The sequence below is a fragment of the Meles meles genome, chromosome 21 (assembly GCF_922984935.1).
Source record: "Meles meles chromosome 21, mMelMel3.1 paternal haplotype, whole genome shotgun sequence".
Lineage (NCBI taxonomy): Eukaryota > Metazoa > Chordata > Mammalia > Carnivora > Mustelidae > Meles > Meles meles.
The window spans coordinates 6,779,108-6,791,116 of NC_060086.1; the positions used below are offsets into that span (position 1 = coordinate 6,779,108).

A 12,009-nucleotide genomic window follows, 5' to 3' on the forward strand; every position below is an offset into this window, starting at 1 on the left:
AGGGATGGATGGATGGATGGATGGATGGATGGATGGATGGGCAGAGGGATGGATGGGCAGATGGATGGATGGGCAGATGATTGGATGGATGGACAGATGGATGGATGGGTAGAGGGTTGGATGGATGGGCAGAGGGATGGATGGATGGATGGATGGATGGATGGATGGATGGGCAGATGGTTGGATGGATGGATGGATGGATGGATGGATGGATGGATGGATGGGCAGATGGTTGGATGGATGGATGGATGGATGGATGGATGGATGGATGGGCAGATGGTTGGATGGATGGATGGATGGATGGATGGATGGATGGATGGATGGATAGCTGAGTGGTAAAGTGAGCGGCTAAGAGTGTAATTAAATGGATGGACTAGTTGCAAACTAGCTGAGGAGTCCCTACATCTCAAAGAACTTTCTAAATCTCTGAAACGTGAGGCCTTAGCACCCCCCAGAGGCCAGAGTCTCTAACGACCCATCTTCCTTAAAGCCCTGGGCACTGACAGTCCTAAGAATCAGGGGCGCAGACCTAGGGAAAGTTAGAGGTTCTGGGAAACCAGAAACGTAGGGTCCAGTGCTGGCCCCTCCCCTGACTTGCTCTGGGGACCTTGGGAATGGTTCAACCTTCTGAGGCTTAGTTTTCTCATCTGGAAAATGGAGCTACTCAAACCTGACCCCTGTAATGCTATGAGATTTAAACAAAATTGTGGATGTAAAGCATCTGAGAGGGTTATCTGGCACCCATGAGGGGCCCGTGGAATGTGATTTCCTTCCCACCGGCAGCCCCAGGGCACGCATGCACGCACACACACATGCACACGCACACCAGTAGGGAGGAGCGACACAGAGCGAGACCCCAGGCCAGATCAGATCCAGAAAGGCAGATGGGGACACACTTATTCTGTAGGAGTCCCATGCTCTGGTAGGGTTGGCCCAGCCTTGGGGCCCAAGGGTTCGGGGAGAGGGGACGCGGACGAGGGTCCTGAGCCCTGTGGCGGCTCAGCCTCCTGGGCCTGGGCCAGCTGGGCCGTGTGCTCGAAGGCGGCTTGCAGCAGGTAAGAGGCAAGGCAGGTGGTCCAGGTAACGAGATAGGCCAGATGCCAGGTGAGGGCTGTTGTGGTCTCCACCCACCAGTACAGACGTTTCAGCAGCACCCGGAGCTCCGGAACCACGCGGTTGTCCAGCAGCGCCTGGAGGATAGATGAGCGGATGGGCAGGTGGCCGGGCCTGGGAACCCCCCAGGTCTGCCCTCTCGCAGCCCGGCCTGCTCACCTTGCTGAGGAGCCCGCGCAGGCTGCAGCGACGGGCCCTCCGGCATAGCCTCCAGGTCAGCAGCGACAGCAGCAAGCCCGCCAGCATCAGACTGTGCAGGCAGGACAGAAGCAGGTCCGCGCAGGTGGCCGCAGACAGGCCCAGCCTCTTCGGGGCCAGGCCCAAGGCCCGGGCGCAGCGCCGTACGCCCGCCCACGCCAGCCGGGGTGCCCGCAGCCCCAGCCGCACGGGGACCCCCAGCAGTCCCAGCCCCGCCTGCAGCGCCAGGCACAGGGGGCTGGCGTCGAACCCAGGGGCTGGAAAGGCCTGGCGGCCGCGGGACCCCCAAGCCTCCCGGGCCAGCCCCGACAGCCAGTGGTTGAAGAAAAGAATCTTGAGAAGCAGGAGATTGTACAGGTGGACCCGGTTCTGGACCAGCTGCGGGGGGAGGGAGAGCCAACCGTGGTCGCCACGTGGCGGAGGGGCCCTACCTTCCCGCCCACCCCCTGCCGGCCGGGCCTCCTTCTCTCCGGGCCTCAATTTCCCCCACAAGAAGAATCGTTCTCTGCCCGCTTCTAAGGACTCCGTTCTCAAGAAGGGGTTTTACAAAGTATTTCCAGTTATCATTGTTTCCTTTCCCCCGGATTTAAGTGAGTGTTTGTAATGCTCTAGATGGAAGGAAGTGGGCTTATTATTATCGTTAGAGAAGGCAGGACCATCCACCCCTCTCAGCCCTCTGATCCTGCGGAATTTGAATCCTCCCAAACACCTGGGCTCTCCTGTCCACCGGTTGCCTGTTGGTGTCACAATGGAGGCTGGGGGCAAAGAGCAGTGCCCTCAGGTAGGGTAGAGAGATGGGAGGCGTGGGGGCAGCGACCCGAGGGACTGGGGGACCTACGAAGACAGAGGGACCCAGGAAGATCTCCGGGCTTCTCTCCTGGATGTCCTGTCTCCCATCCACGGGGAGAAAAGAGTGAGCTTGGGTAGGGAAAGAGTCTGTAAGCGGGAAAGCTCCACCAGAGTCCTGGGGCTGAACGGCCCCTCCTCAGAGCCCCAAAACCCCTGCTCTGGACCCCATGCACCCTTGTCCAGAGGACCACAGGGGCTCTAGGGAGTGGAGTGGGAGACGGCCACCTGGGGTTGGCTGTGCGCCCCACCACGGGCACGGTGGCTTGGGGGTGGGGTTGCTGAGGCAGGCAGTCACCTAGTGCCACCGGATGGGACAGGTCCACGCGGTCCAACAGCTCTGAGGTGGCTGTGAGGGGCTGTGAGGACCCCCTCCCCAGGGCCCCGTGCCCCACTCACCAGCACCGACAGCTTCACCAGCAGCAGCAGAATCCCCAAGAGGCTGGATCTGGCGGGCGGGACGGCCTCCATATCTGGCCCTTCTCCCCTTCCTCCAGCTGGGAGAGGGAGGGTGACCTCACAGATACTGCGGGGTGGGGGCCGAGTTGCCGTGGGGACCCAGTTGCCACAAGAGACCCTCTTACACCAGCCTCCCGTGCCTGCATGGCACAAAACTAGGGTATCTGTCGTCTCCATCCTGTCCCCTTCCTGCTGGAGACTTCCCCGGACTCCACGCCGGGCCTGTCCACACAGGTGCCAGAGGACGTCCTCAGATGGTCAGCCCTGGGGCCTGAGTGGCCAACTGAGGCCGTCATCACGTTCATAAACGTGGCTGAGGGTGGCTGGGTGTTGCCCCTGCCCGCATCCGTGGAAATCCCGAAGTATCAAAGGCCCAGGAAACAGAAATCTTGACCCCCCCGCTCCAGGACCACAGGCGGCATGGTATTTGGAGACGGATGAAAGCCTCAGCTGTCCAAACCTCCAGGCCCCTACCTAGCCCCCTCCCCACCCCAGTCACAAAGCTGAGAAATGAAGTTGTGACTTTTCCTCTGGGATCTTAGGGACACCTGCCACTCTGTTAGAGGAGGGTAGGGGAGACAAAGTGTGCTGACCCAAAGGCCCCAGAGAGGTCTGGAGAGAGGCAAGGACTGAAGGAAAGGGGACAGTTTGCTGGGCTAAGCCCACTCCAGGAGGCCATCGGCTGCCTGGAGCATCTCACAAAGCTTGCCAGAGGCTGGCATTAGGGTCAAAGGCTTGGGATTTTCTGGAAGAATCCAGAACCTGGATCACAGCACTTCTCACTTTGCTTTAGGGGCTGGGTCCCCGCAGGTGGCCCCAGGAGGCTGTGGGAGGTCGCTGTCGTGCCTTTTAGACATTTTTAAAAGCACGCTCTCTGCTGGACAGGCTGCTGTAGTGCGGGGCTGGGTGACTAGAGGGCCCCCCTGCACCCATCGGAAAAGGTGGGTGCCACCCCAGCCCTTGCACACAACGTGATTTCAGTCCTCACTTGCCACCTCGGCCAGGCACCCTTGTGTAGGATACAACTCACCCAACTGGACATGGAAACCTGCCATAACGACTCCCCGGAACGTCAAGGATGACCTTGGCCCAGGGCAGTCCTGCTCACCCATTCAAGTTTCCTCTCCCAGGGCAACAGCTGGGGTCCGGAGGGTGAAGCGTGCAAAGTCCCTCTGTTTTGTCCTCTGCCTTGCCCCTTCCCCACCCACCTCTGCATCTGCAACGTTAGGACACTAAGGGGTCACCCAGGCTTCAGAAAGTCCTCCTTGAGCGAAGTTTTGAAGGATGGCTAGAAACTTCCCGAAGTGTGAAGGACGGTCTGGACAGAGGAGACAGCACGATTCAACCGATTCCGTATTACTAGAGCATAAAGCGGGAAGTGGGGAGGGGCATAAGGCAAGGGGTGAGATCAGCGAGGGCCTCGTGGGCCGTGGAACATTCTATCACATGGTGAGAGCCGTGCGGGGGCTGAGGCAGCAAGGAGATTACTGTGGGATCCAGGATGGTCCCTCCTGCTTATGAAGAGGTGAGACCAGCAAGAAGGGGTCTGGGGCAGGGGGCGGGGGAAGGGCGGGCGATGGGGATCAGCTAGGAATCTACAACCATACATCCTGGGAATGGAGAGAGGTGGACAGCTGCCAGAAACGTGTAGAACATAGAGCGACAGCGTTGGAGGCTGTCATCTACGGGGAAAGGTCCAAGATGGGACCCTACTAGTGGCTAATCCGCCAGCCTGCCCGAGTTCCTCGGCTGCAGGCAGAAGCACGAGTTTCCCGGGTCAGAGAGGGAGGACCATCTACTGAGCACAGTACTAGATGCTAAGTGTTTAGCATTGGTTCCTTGGGGCCCCGATCCCCCAGGGTGACATGGACAGGGTCATAGGACCCCTGTCCACCCAGCGGTGTATTACGAGAGAGTAAGCCTGAGCTTACAGAACCCAAATCTTTTGTAACGGGCAGTAAGCAAGCCTGCCCTTTGCTCCCGATTGGAGACATTATCACGCTAGAATATGCCCGTGCTTTGCCCCAGAAGGAGACACCATGGATTCCAAGGTTGTCCGATAGGCAGGCATCCCAAAAAGATAATCCAGATCAAAGATCAGTGTGTGGAACCAGGAGAGACCTGTGCCCTTGCCTCCCAACAGAGGGTTAAGAAAGAGAGGTAAAGCAAGGCGCGGGTCAGTGGTCCCGCTCAGAAGGCTTGGACGAAAGGCGGATAGTGGTACTGCCCACCAGAGTGGGGGTGGGAGGAGGCGTGGGTTTGGGGAAGGGCCTGACAGATTGCTGGGAACCACATGGCAGGGACAGAAACTAGGACTTGCAATTTGTTTTCCTTCCTCCCTCTCCCTCCCTCCTTGGCTCACCACCCTCGCCCCACCACTATCCCGCAGCATCGCCAAACCAAGAGTGCCACTCTCCCTAGGCTGAGTCGATGGTCTTCAACTTCACATTGATCAAAACCCTGGGCCTTGTGGTCCAGGCAGGAGATAGGTTGCAAGAACCTGGCTACTAAGGCAGCCCCTTGGGGCATCTCTCGAGACCAAGTTGAGTCTCAGTCCCAACTCCGTCAGCTGTCCCCACCCCCTCCCGAGCTTGGTCCCCAAGCAAGATTTCAGCAAGGGCTCTCTGTGGCTCTGTGCTTGCTCAGACCATAGGAGGCAGGGGTCACAGACGGGCCCACAGGGCTGGAAAGCCAAAGACAGAGGCCAGGAGCTCCCCCACACCTAGCCACAGCCATGTAGTACCATTGGCCAGAAACCCCAGAGTCCCTCCCCCACCAACTTTCCTTCCTCACCTTCCTGCCCAGCCTCCCACCAAGAACATGGGTTCTTAGGCTGGGAGCCCTCCATCCCCGGCTCTTTCCTACTCAACACCCAGGTTCAAGGCCATCCGTGTACTATGGCTCTGCGTGGCCTCGGGCCATAACGACTTCCCCCTCCCCTGGCCCTGTCCGCACCTTGCAGGGTAACAGGGAGGACCAAGTGGGTTAACCCAGTTACCAGTGGCTGCTGCCTTGCCCGACTCCAGGGGGTGCCACCCCTGCCCCGCGCCCCTCCGCGCAGAGACTCCCCTCCCAGCCCAGGACTTGGGGCTGCAGAAGGGCAGGCAGCCCACCTTGGACTTGCTCTGGTTCTTGGGGCCTCTTGGGGCCGAGCGCTCTCAGGTGCCCTCCCCTGCGGGTGCAGGACGGCAGTGCGGCCGCGCGGGGGCAGCACACACCGGCCGTGCGGAGCCCCGTGCACCTGCGCGCGATGCTCCACTGCGCGGAAAGTTTTCCGTTGCTATTTTGTCCCCTGCCATTCATGGAGGCTGGTTTCCCTGTGACAACAACCATGCGTCATCCCGAGGAGCTCGCCGGTGCGTGTCTCGTCATGCCCGGGTTACTGGAGGCGAAACCACGGAAATGATCTAGACCAATATTCTCCTTTCTTTCCTGTTCCAGGGTTAGAATGTCACTGTATTTCAAATCTTCATCCCACCAACCCCCGGAAGTACACAAAAATAAATAAATGTAATAAATAAACATATTAAATATAATATATAATACGTATTATGTCTGTATTATTTGATATATAATATATGATGTATATATTATATATATTAACTATAATAAAGAAATAAAGATGCCTTCATAGTTACTGGAATTTGTATCTTTGGCTGTCTAAAAATGGCTTTATCAAGGCCACTTAAATACAAAAATAATAATTAGGAACTGATGGGTGGTTCAGTGGGTTAAAGCCTCTGCCTTTGGCTCAGGTCATGATCCCAGCATCCTGGGATCGAGCCCCACATCGGGCTCTCTGCTCAGCAGGGAGCCTGCTTCCCCCTTCTCTCTCTGCCTGCCTCTCTGCCTACTTGTGACCTCTGTCTGTCAAATAAATAAATAAAATCTTTAAAAAAAAATTAGGAACTGATGAGTGAGAGAGGAACCTGGACTCCGACCGAACTGACCTCTGACATTTACTCCCAGGTCTGCGCTTGCGCCCCACGTTCCTCCTTCTGTAAAACTGGGTTATACTTTGTAGAATCTGGTAGGTGAGGTTATGGGGAGGAGTCAATGCAGCGGGGTCTGGGAAGTGCTTGGAGCAGCACCTGGCCCAAGGCAGCAGCTGTGAATTGGAAAGTTAACTCAAGAATTTTCTTTTAAAGATTTTATTTATTTATTCATGAGAGAGAGAAAGAAAGAGGCAGGAGAAGCAGGTTCCCAGCAGAGCAGGGAGCCGGATGCAGGACTCTATCCAAGGACCCCGGGATCATGACCCAAGCAGAAGGCAGATGTTTAACCAACTGAGCCACCCAGGGATCCCGACCTCAAGAATTTTTAGAAACAAAATAAGCTGCAGGTTAGGCAAAATGGCTTTAAAACATGCACAAATTTGTAAAAGGAAATGACCTCCAGGGTGCACAGACTGAATTGATTCATAAGCCAACATGTGGAAATATTCATCTTAACCAAACCGTTTTCAGGGGATTCACTTGGAGGCTGAGACTACATTTTGAAACTCCAGAACAACATGGCCAAATATAAAGAAGGGTCATTGATACCTTTTAAAGTTAGTTCAAAAAACTTTTGAACACACAAATGAGTAAAAATGTCATTGAAAAGGATGTAAAGTGACCAGACCATCCTATTGTTCAAAAACATCATTCATCCCCCAAATAAAAGTTCTGATAAATGGACCAAAATGTATAAATGCCAGCGACGGAGTGCAGAATCACACCTGTGTGGTACAAAAATCAACAAACGAACAAACAGCTATGGGAAATAGAATTTTCACTAATTTGTCTCTTGAATAATTTGTGCAGAACCAATGTGTTTAATGTACCTGTTTCCTGCCAGCTCACTTAGACCTCTCTCTCTGAAATTCTCCCACCCACCGCCCACCCAGCCATCCGCAGCCACTCCTCCTCTCTGGGTTTGCTCTTTTCTCTACTAAGCTTCTTGGGTCCTAAGAAAATGTCCCTCCATCCATTGAAAGACAACTAGGTTGTTTCCGTATCTTGACTATCGCAAATTTCGGTGGAAGGAACATAGGAGTAGATAGTTCTTCGCAATCCTGATTTCAAGTTCTCCGGATATATACCCAGAAGTGGGACCACAAGACTATGTTAGTTCTATTTTTAATTTTTTGAGGACCTCCATACGTTTTTCCATAGTAGTTGTACTAATTTACATTCCAACATGTGAGAGAGAAGTAGGTAGATGATAGATACATACATACGTACACACACACATGCAACAGGGTATTATTTGGCCTTGGAGAAGAAACATTTCTGGCAACATGGATGGAGCTGTAGGACATTATTATTACGCTAAGTGAAATAAGCAAGACGCAAAAAGGGAAATAGGGCATGATCTCATCAGCACATGGAGTCTGATAAAGCTGAGCTCAGAAACCAAAAGAATGGTGGTTGCCAGCTAGACGCTGGGGTTGGGACAAATGGGTTGGTCATAGGGTACAAAGTTTCGGTTATAAAGATGAATAAGTTCTAGAGATTTCGCGTAAAGCCTAGTGAGCACAGCTAACAATACAGTATTGTTTATCTGAAATTTACTAAGTCAATAGATCTTCAATCTTCTCAACACACACACACAAAAGGTGACTATGTAGAGATGACAGATACATTAATTAGCTGGATTGTGGTGTCCATTTCACAACGTATACATATACATTCAAAACTTCAAGTTGGGGGCGTCTGGGTGGCTCAGTGGGTTAAGCCTCTGTCTTCAGCTCAGGTCATGATCTCGGGGTCCTGGGATCGAGCCCCACATTGGGCTCTCTGCTCCGCGGGGAGCCTGCTTCCTCCTCTCTCTCTGCCTGCCTCTCTGCCTACTTGTGATCTCTGTCAAATAAATAAAATCTTTTTTAAAAATCAAGTTGTACACCTTAAATATACACGACTTCTACAAAAGGAAAGTGTCCCTCAGTGCCCGCTCACCTGACCTTTTAAACCATGTTGTTGAAATAACTTCTGCAGACATCTTATTGCCACCACCAGCCACTGGCCATCTAGCTTCTGCCGCCACATCCCCACTGCCACTGTCCTGGGCCCAGGGACTGATAAACTCTTTTTTTTTGCTGAATCTGGTACAGAGACACCACGAGCAAAGCCAAAAGGTAGCATCAGCCTAGGAGAAATGTTTGCAACTTGTGAAACAGTCCAAGAATTAGAATCCAGAATATACAGGACATCTAAGGAACTCCTCCAAACATAAGGTAAATAAGATTTTAAAAAAAAAAAAAAAAAAAGGCGACTCGATTGAACACATAGGCAACAACAACTCACGGCAGAGGAAATCCAAAGAGCCAACAAACTTAGGAAAAGCTGTGCACCTTCATTAGTAATGGAGGGAAATGCAAATTAAAAGCACAATGAGATACTCGCTCATACAGGTGTGTGGGTGAGTCCGTGCGGACAACCAGAGCATCCAACGTGGCACATCCCCCCACCTGGCAGTGCCATGTTGGCTCTCGGACTCTGAGAGCCCCCCGTGGTAAGAAGGGTGTCATTCGCAGCTGCCCGTTGCATACATACGCGAAACCGAAACGAGTTCGCCAGATCGTAATTGCCCTTACTATGTGCACTTCCTATTCATTCGATTTTACAATGAACTGAATTGTTCTCGTTACCCCCTACAGGGATGCAAACCCCGTTTTGTAAAGCGCTCCTTCCAGAAGTAGTCATTTGTGAACAAAGAAACATGTGCAAGGCTATTTGTGGCAACATCATTTTCTATCAGTAGGGAGACGGATACACGAATTGGGTGTATCTGTTTGAGAGATGACTAAGTGGTGGTTACCACGAATGCTATTTGTAAACACCAATGTGGAAAGATCTCAAAAACACAGTGAAGGCGGGGGGCGGGGAGTTAAGCAAAAATTTACAGAGTAATAGCTATAAAATGATGGCATTCGCATGCATTTTCTCAAACCCATTAAGTATTACTAGATGTTCCAGACACATGTAGAAAAAATATAAAAACAAGACCTAGTAGGTCCTGCCCATTCCAGGTGGTCCCTGGGGCAGCAGACAGAGGAGGGAGGAACTCAGAGGGAGTTTCAGGTTCATCTATAATCTCGTCTTTTTCTACGATCACGTGTTCTGAAGCAACAAGGACAAAATGCTAACATTTGTTCATTCTGGGTAGTGGGTACCTGAAGGTTGAGAACAAGCCATTCGAGCAGAGATCTGAAGGAAGGGTGATCCAGACCACAACCAGTAGTGCAAAAGTCCGGCGCTAACCGCGGCGAGTTCCCGGACAGCAGAGGCTGGGACAGTGGAGCGAGGAGAGAGGTTAGCGAAGAGGGTGGGAAGGAATTTGGATTTTAGGTTTTAAGCAGGGGAGTAAACTCACCAAATTTATGTCGTAGGGGCGCCTGGGTGGCCCAGTGGGTTAAGCCTCTGCCTTTGGCTCAGGTCATGATCTCAGGGTCCTGGGATCGAGCCCCGCATCGGGCTCTCTGCTCAGCAGGGAGACTGCTTCTCCCCCCACCCCCGCCCTGCCTGCCTCTCTGCCTATTTGTGATCTCTGTCTGTCAAGTGAATAAATAAAAGATCTTTAAAGAAAAAAAAAAACCAATAATGGATACTACCTCTGGCTACTCTGAGGAAACTGGACTGTGGGGGGTGGGGGCAGAAGGGAGGCAGGGAGGCTAGGGGGAGGCTGCGGCAGGGGTCTGGGCGAGAGGGGAGGGTGAATAGGACCCGAGTGGCTGAGGTGGAGGGGACGAGCCACGGGATGGGCGGGCCACAGAATGTGGGATGAGAGAAGAATGGCTTGGGCTTATTAGCCCCTGGTGCACCATGGTTCTGGAGGATAAGGAGGGGCGGGTTAGGGAGCGGGGACGAGGAAAACAGGGTTTGGGTCAATGCCAGAGAGGCTCGTGGCCTCCACGGGAGCTATCAGGTGCATAAGTCCAGAGTTCAGGGGAGAGTCAGGGCTTGGAGTCACCTCTTTGGGGATCGCTGGTACATAAAAAAGTGTTTGAAACCACGGGACAGGATGAGATCATATGGGAAGTGGGTGTGATTAGAGACCAAGAAAGGGCCGGAGATGGGGGGGGGGCGCTCTCCCACTTGAGGAGGAAGAGGGGAGAGAAGAAGGAAGAGGCAGCCAAGGAGACAGGAGCGCAGAAGGAAGGGAAGTTGCTCTCTTGTCCCCAATCACCCTCCAACCTGTCGATCGTCCCTCCCTGGCAGCAACCCCTCCCCGAACCCCGTCCCGAGGCTACTCAGGGTCACAAGATTGAGCCCTGAGTCAGTCTTCTCCATCAGCGGGGAGTCCTTTGGAGAGTCTCTCTCTCCCTCCACCCCTCCCCCTGCTCATGCACACTCTCCCTCTCTCTCTTTTAAATAAATAAATCTTTAAAAAAGAAAAATTAGTGGGCCACAGGGCCAGTCTTGGTATGCAGACCACTTGACTTCACCTAAGACTAAGCACTGAACCCCTGCTATTTAAACCTCTTGGGGCTGGGTTTCCGGCACTTGCACCCAGAAGCATCCAGACCTTCAGGGATGCACACGTCCCACCCTCACATGCCTGGCCCCCCCGAAGGTCGTGCCTTCCCCCTCAGAACTCTCGCCCACTGGCACCACTATGTCTTGCCTGTGGGCCATCGTGGCCTCACCCTCGACCACTTGACCCTTTCCCGCCACTCACTCTAGCCACAGGGAGACTCACCTCCGCCACCGGCAGCCCTTGGCCTCTGGCTCGTATATCTGTGAGGTCACACAACAGCTTTGAAACATAAACTGCTCCTTTTCACCCCCCAGAAATGGTCTGGTGCTCCAGGAAAGGGTATTGTCAGCCAAACAATGCTAACAAATGCTAACAAAGCTAAACTTTGGGTTTCCAAAGTTTAGGACTAATGGGGGCCGATAACAGGGCTCGGAAGCCGCTGGCGTGTCCGAGAAACACCTCCTGGGCTGAGGCTCGGAAGGAATGGAGTGGGCTCTGGGGAGAGAAGTCAGTGGGGCCTGGGGTCCAGGCCTGGGAGTAGCAAAGCAGCATCCCATCCTGAGACCACCAACCAGCTCCCACCAGGAACCCCCCATGGCAAGTCTTGTTCTCCACCAGGGTCTAGAAGCCGTTGCTATGGGAGCCATATTGGTGCCCACAAACCATGCAGCCCCCCACCAGGGAGTGGGGCACCATTGAGCAAAGGCACTGAGGGACTATGGGGACAGACGGGCAGCCCAACCGGGTCCTCCCCAGGTTCCCTCTGATGATCCAATAGGACTGCCTTTGGGGTTCTCCACTTGACTTAAAGGCTTATTCTTCATGATGACATCTTTCAAGATCACAGCATCCCCCCTACCCCCACCCAGACAAAGGAGTGGTCGCTTAGAAGGAAAAGCCTGAACACAGATACTGAGGATAGCGAGCAGAGCC

General features: G+C 53.6%; 1 protein-coding gene across 7 annotated transcripts; it reads right to left on the bottom strand.

Annotated features, from left to right (window-relative positions):
• Positions 1-895: 895 nt before the first annotated feature.
• On the bottom strand, positions 896-10,031 carry TMEM270 (transmembrane protein 270). Of its 7 annotated transcripts, none has more exons than XM_045992516.1 (7): positions 9,973-10,031; positions 9,773-9,886; positions 6,567-6,724; positions 5,730-5,998; positions 2,557-2,654; positions 1,273-1,689; positions 896-1,190 (listed from the first exon to the last, which is right to left on the bottom strand). In XM_045992516.1, the coding sequence occupies exons 4-7, from the start codon at positions 5,947-5,949 to the stop codon at positions 897-899; spliced, it is 1,029 nt and encodes a 342-aa protein (XP_045848472.1). In that variant the 5' UTR covers positions 5,950-5,998; positions 6,567-6,724; positions 9,773-9,886; positions 9,973-10,031; the 3' UTR covers position 896. The 7 variants fall into 7 exon arrangements, with proteins under 7 accessions (XP_045848472.1, XP_045848471.1, XP_045848469.1 ...); XM_045992515.1 differs by having other exon boundaries at positions 2,557-2,756; XM_045992513.1 differs by having other exon boundaries at positions 2,557-2,771.
• Positions 10,032-12,009: the final 1,978 nt, after the last annotated feature.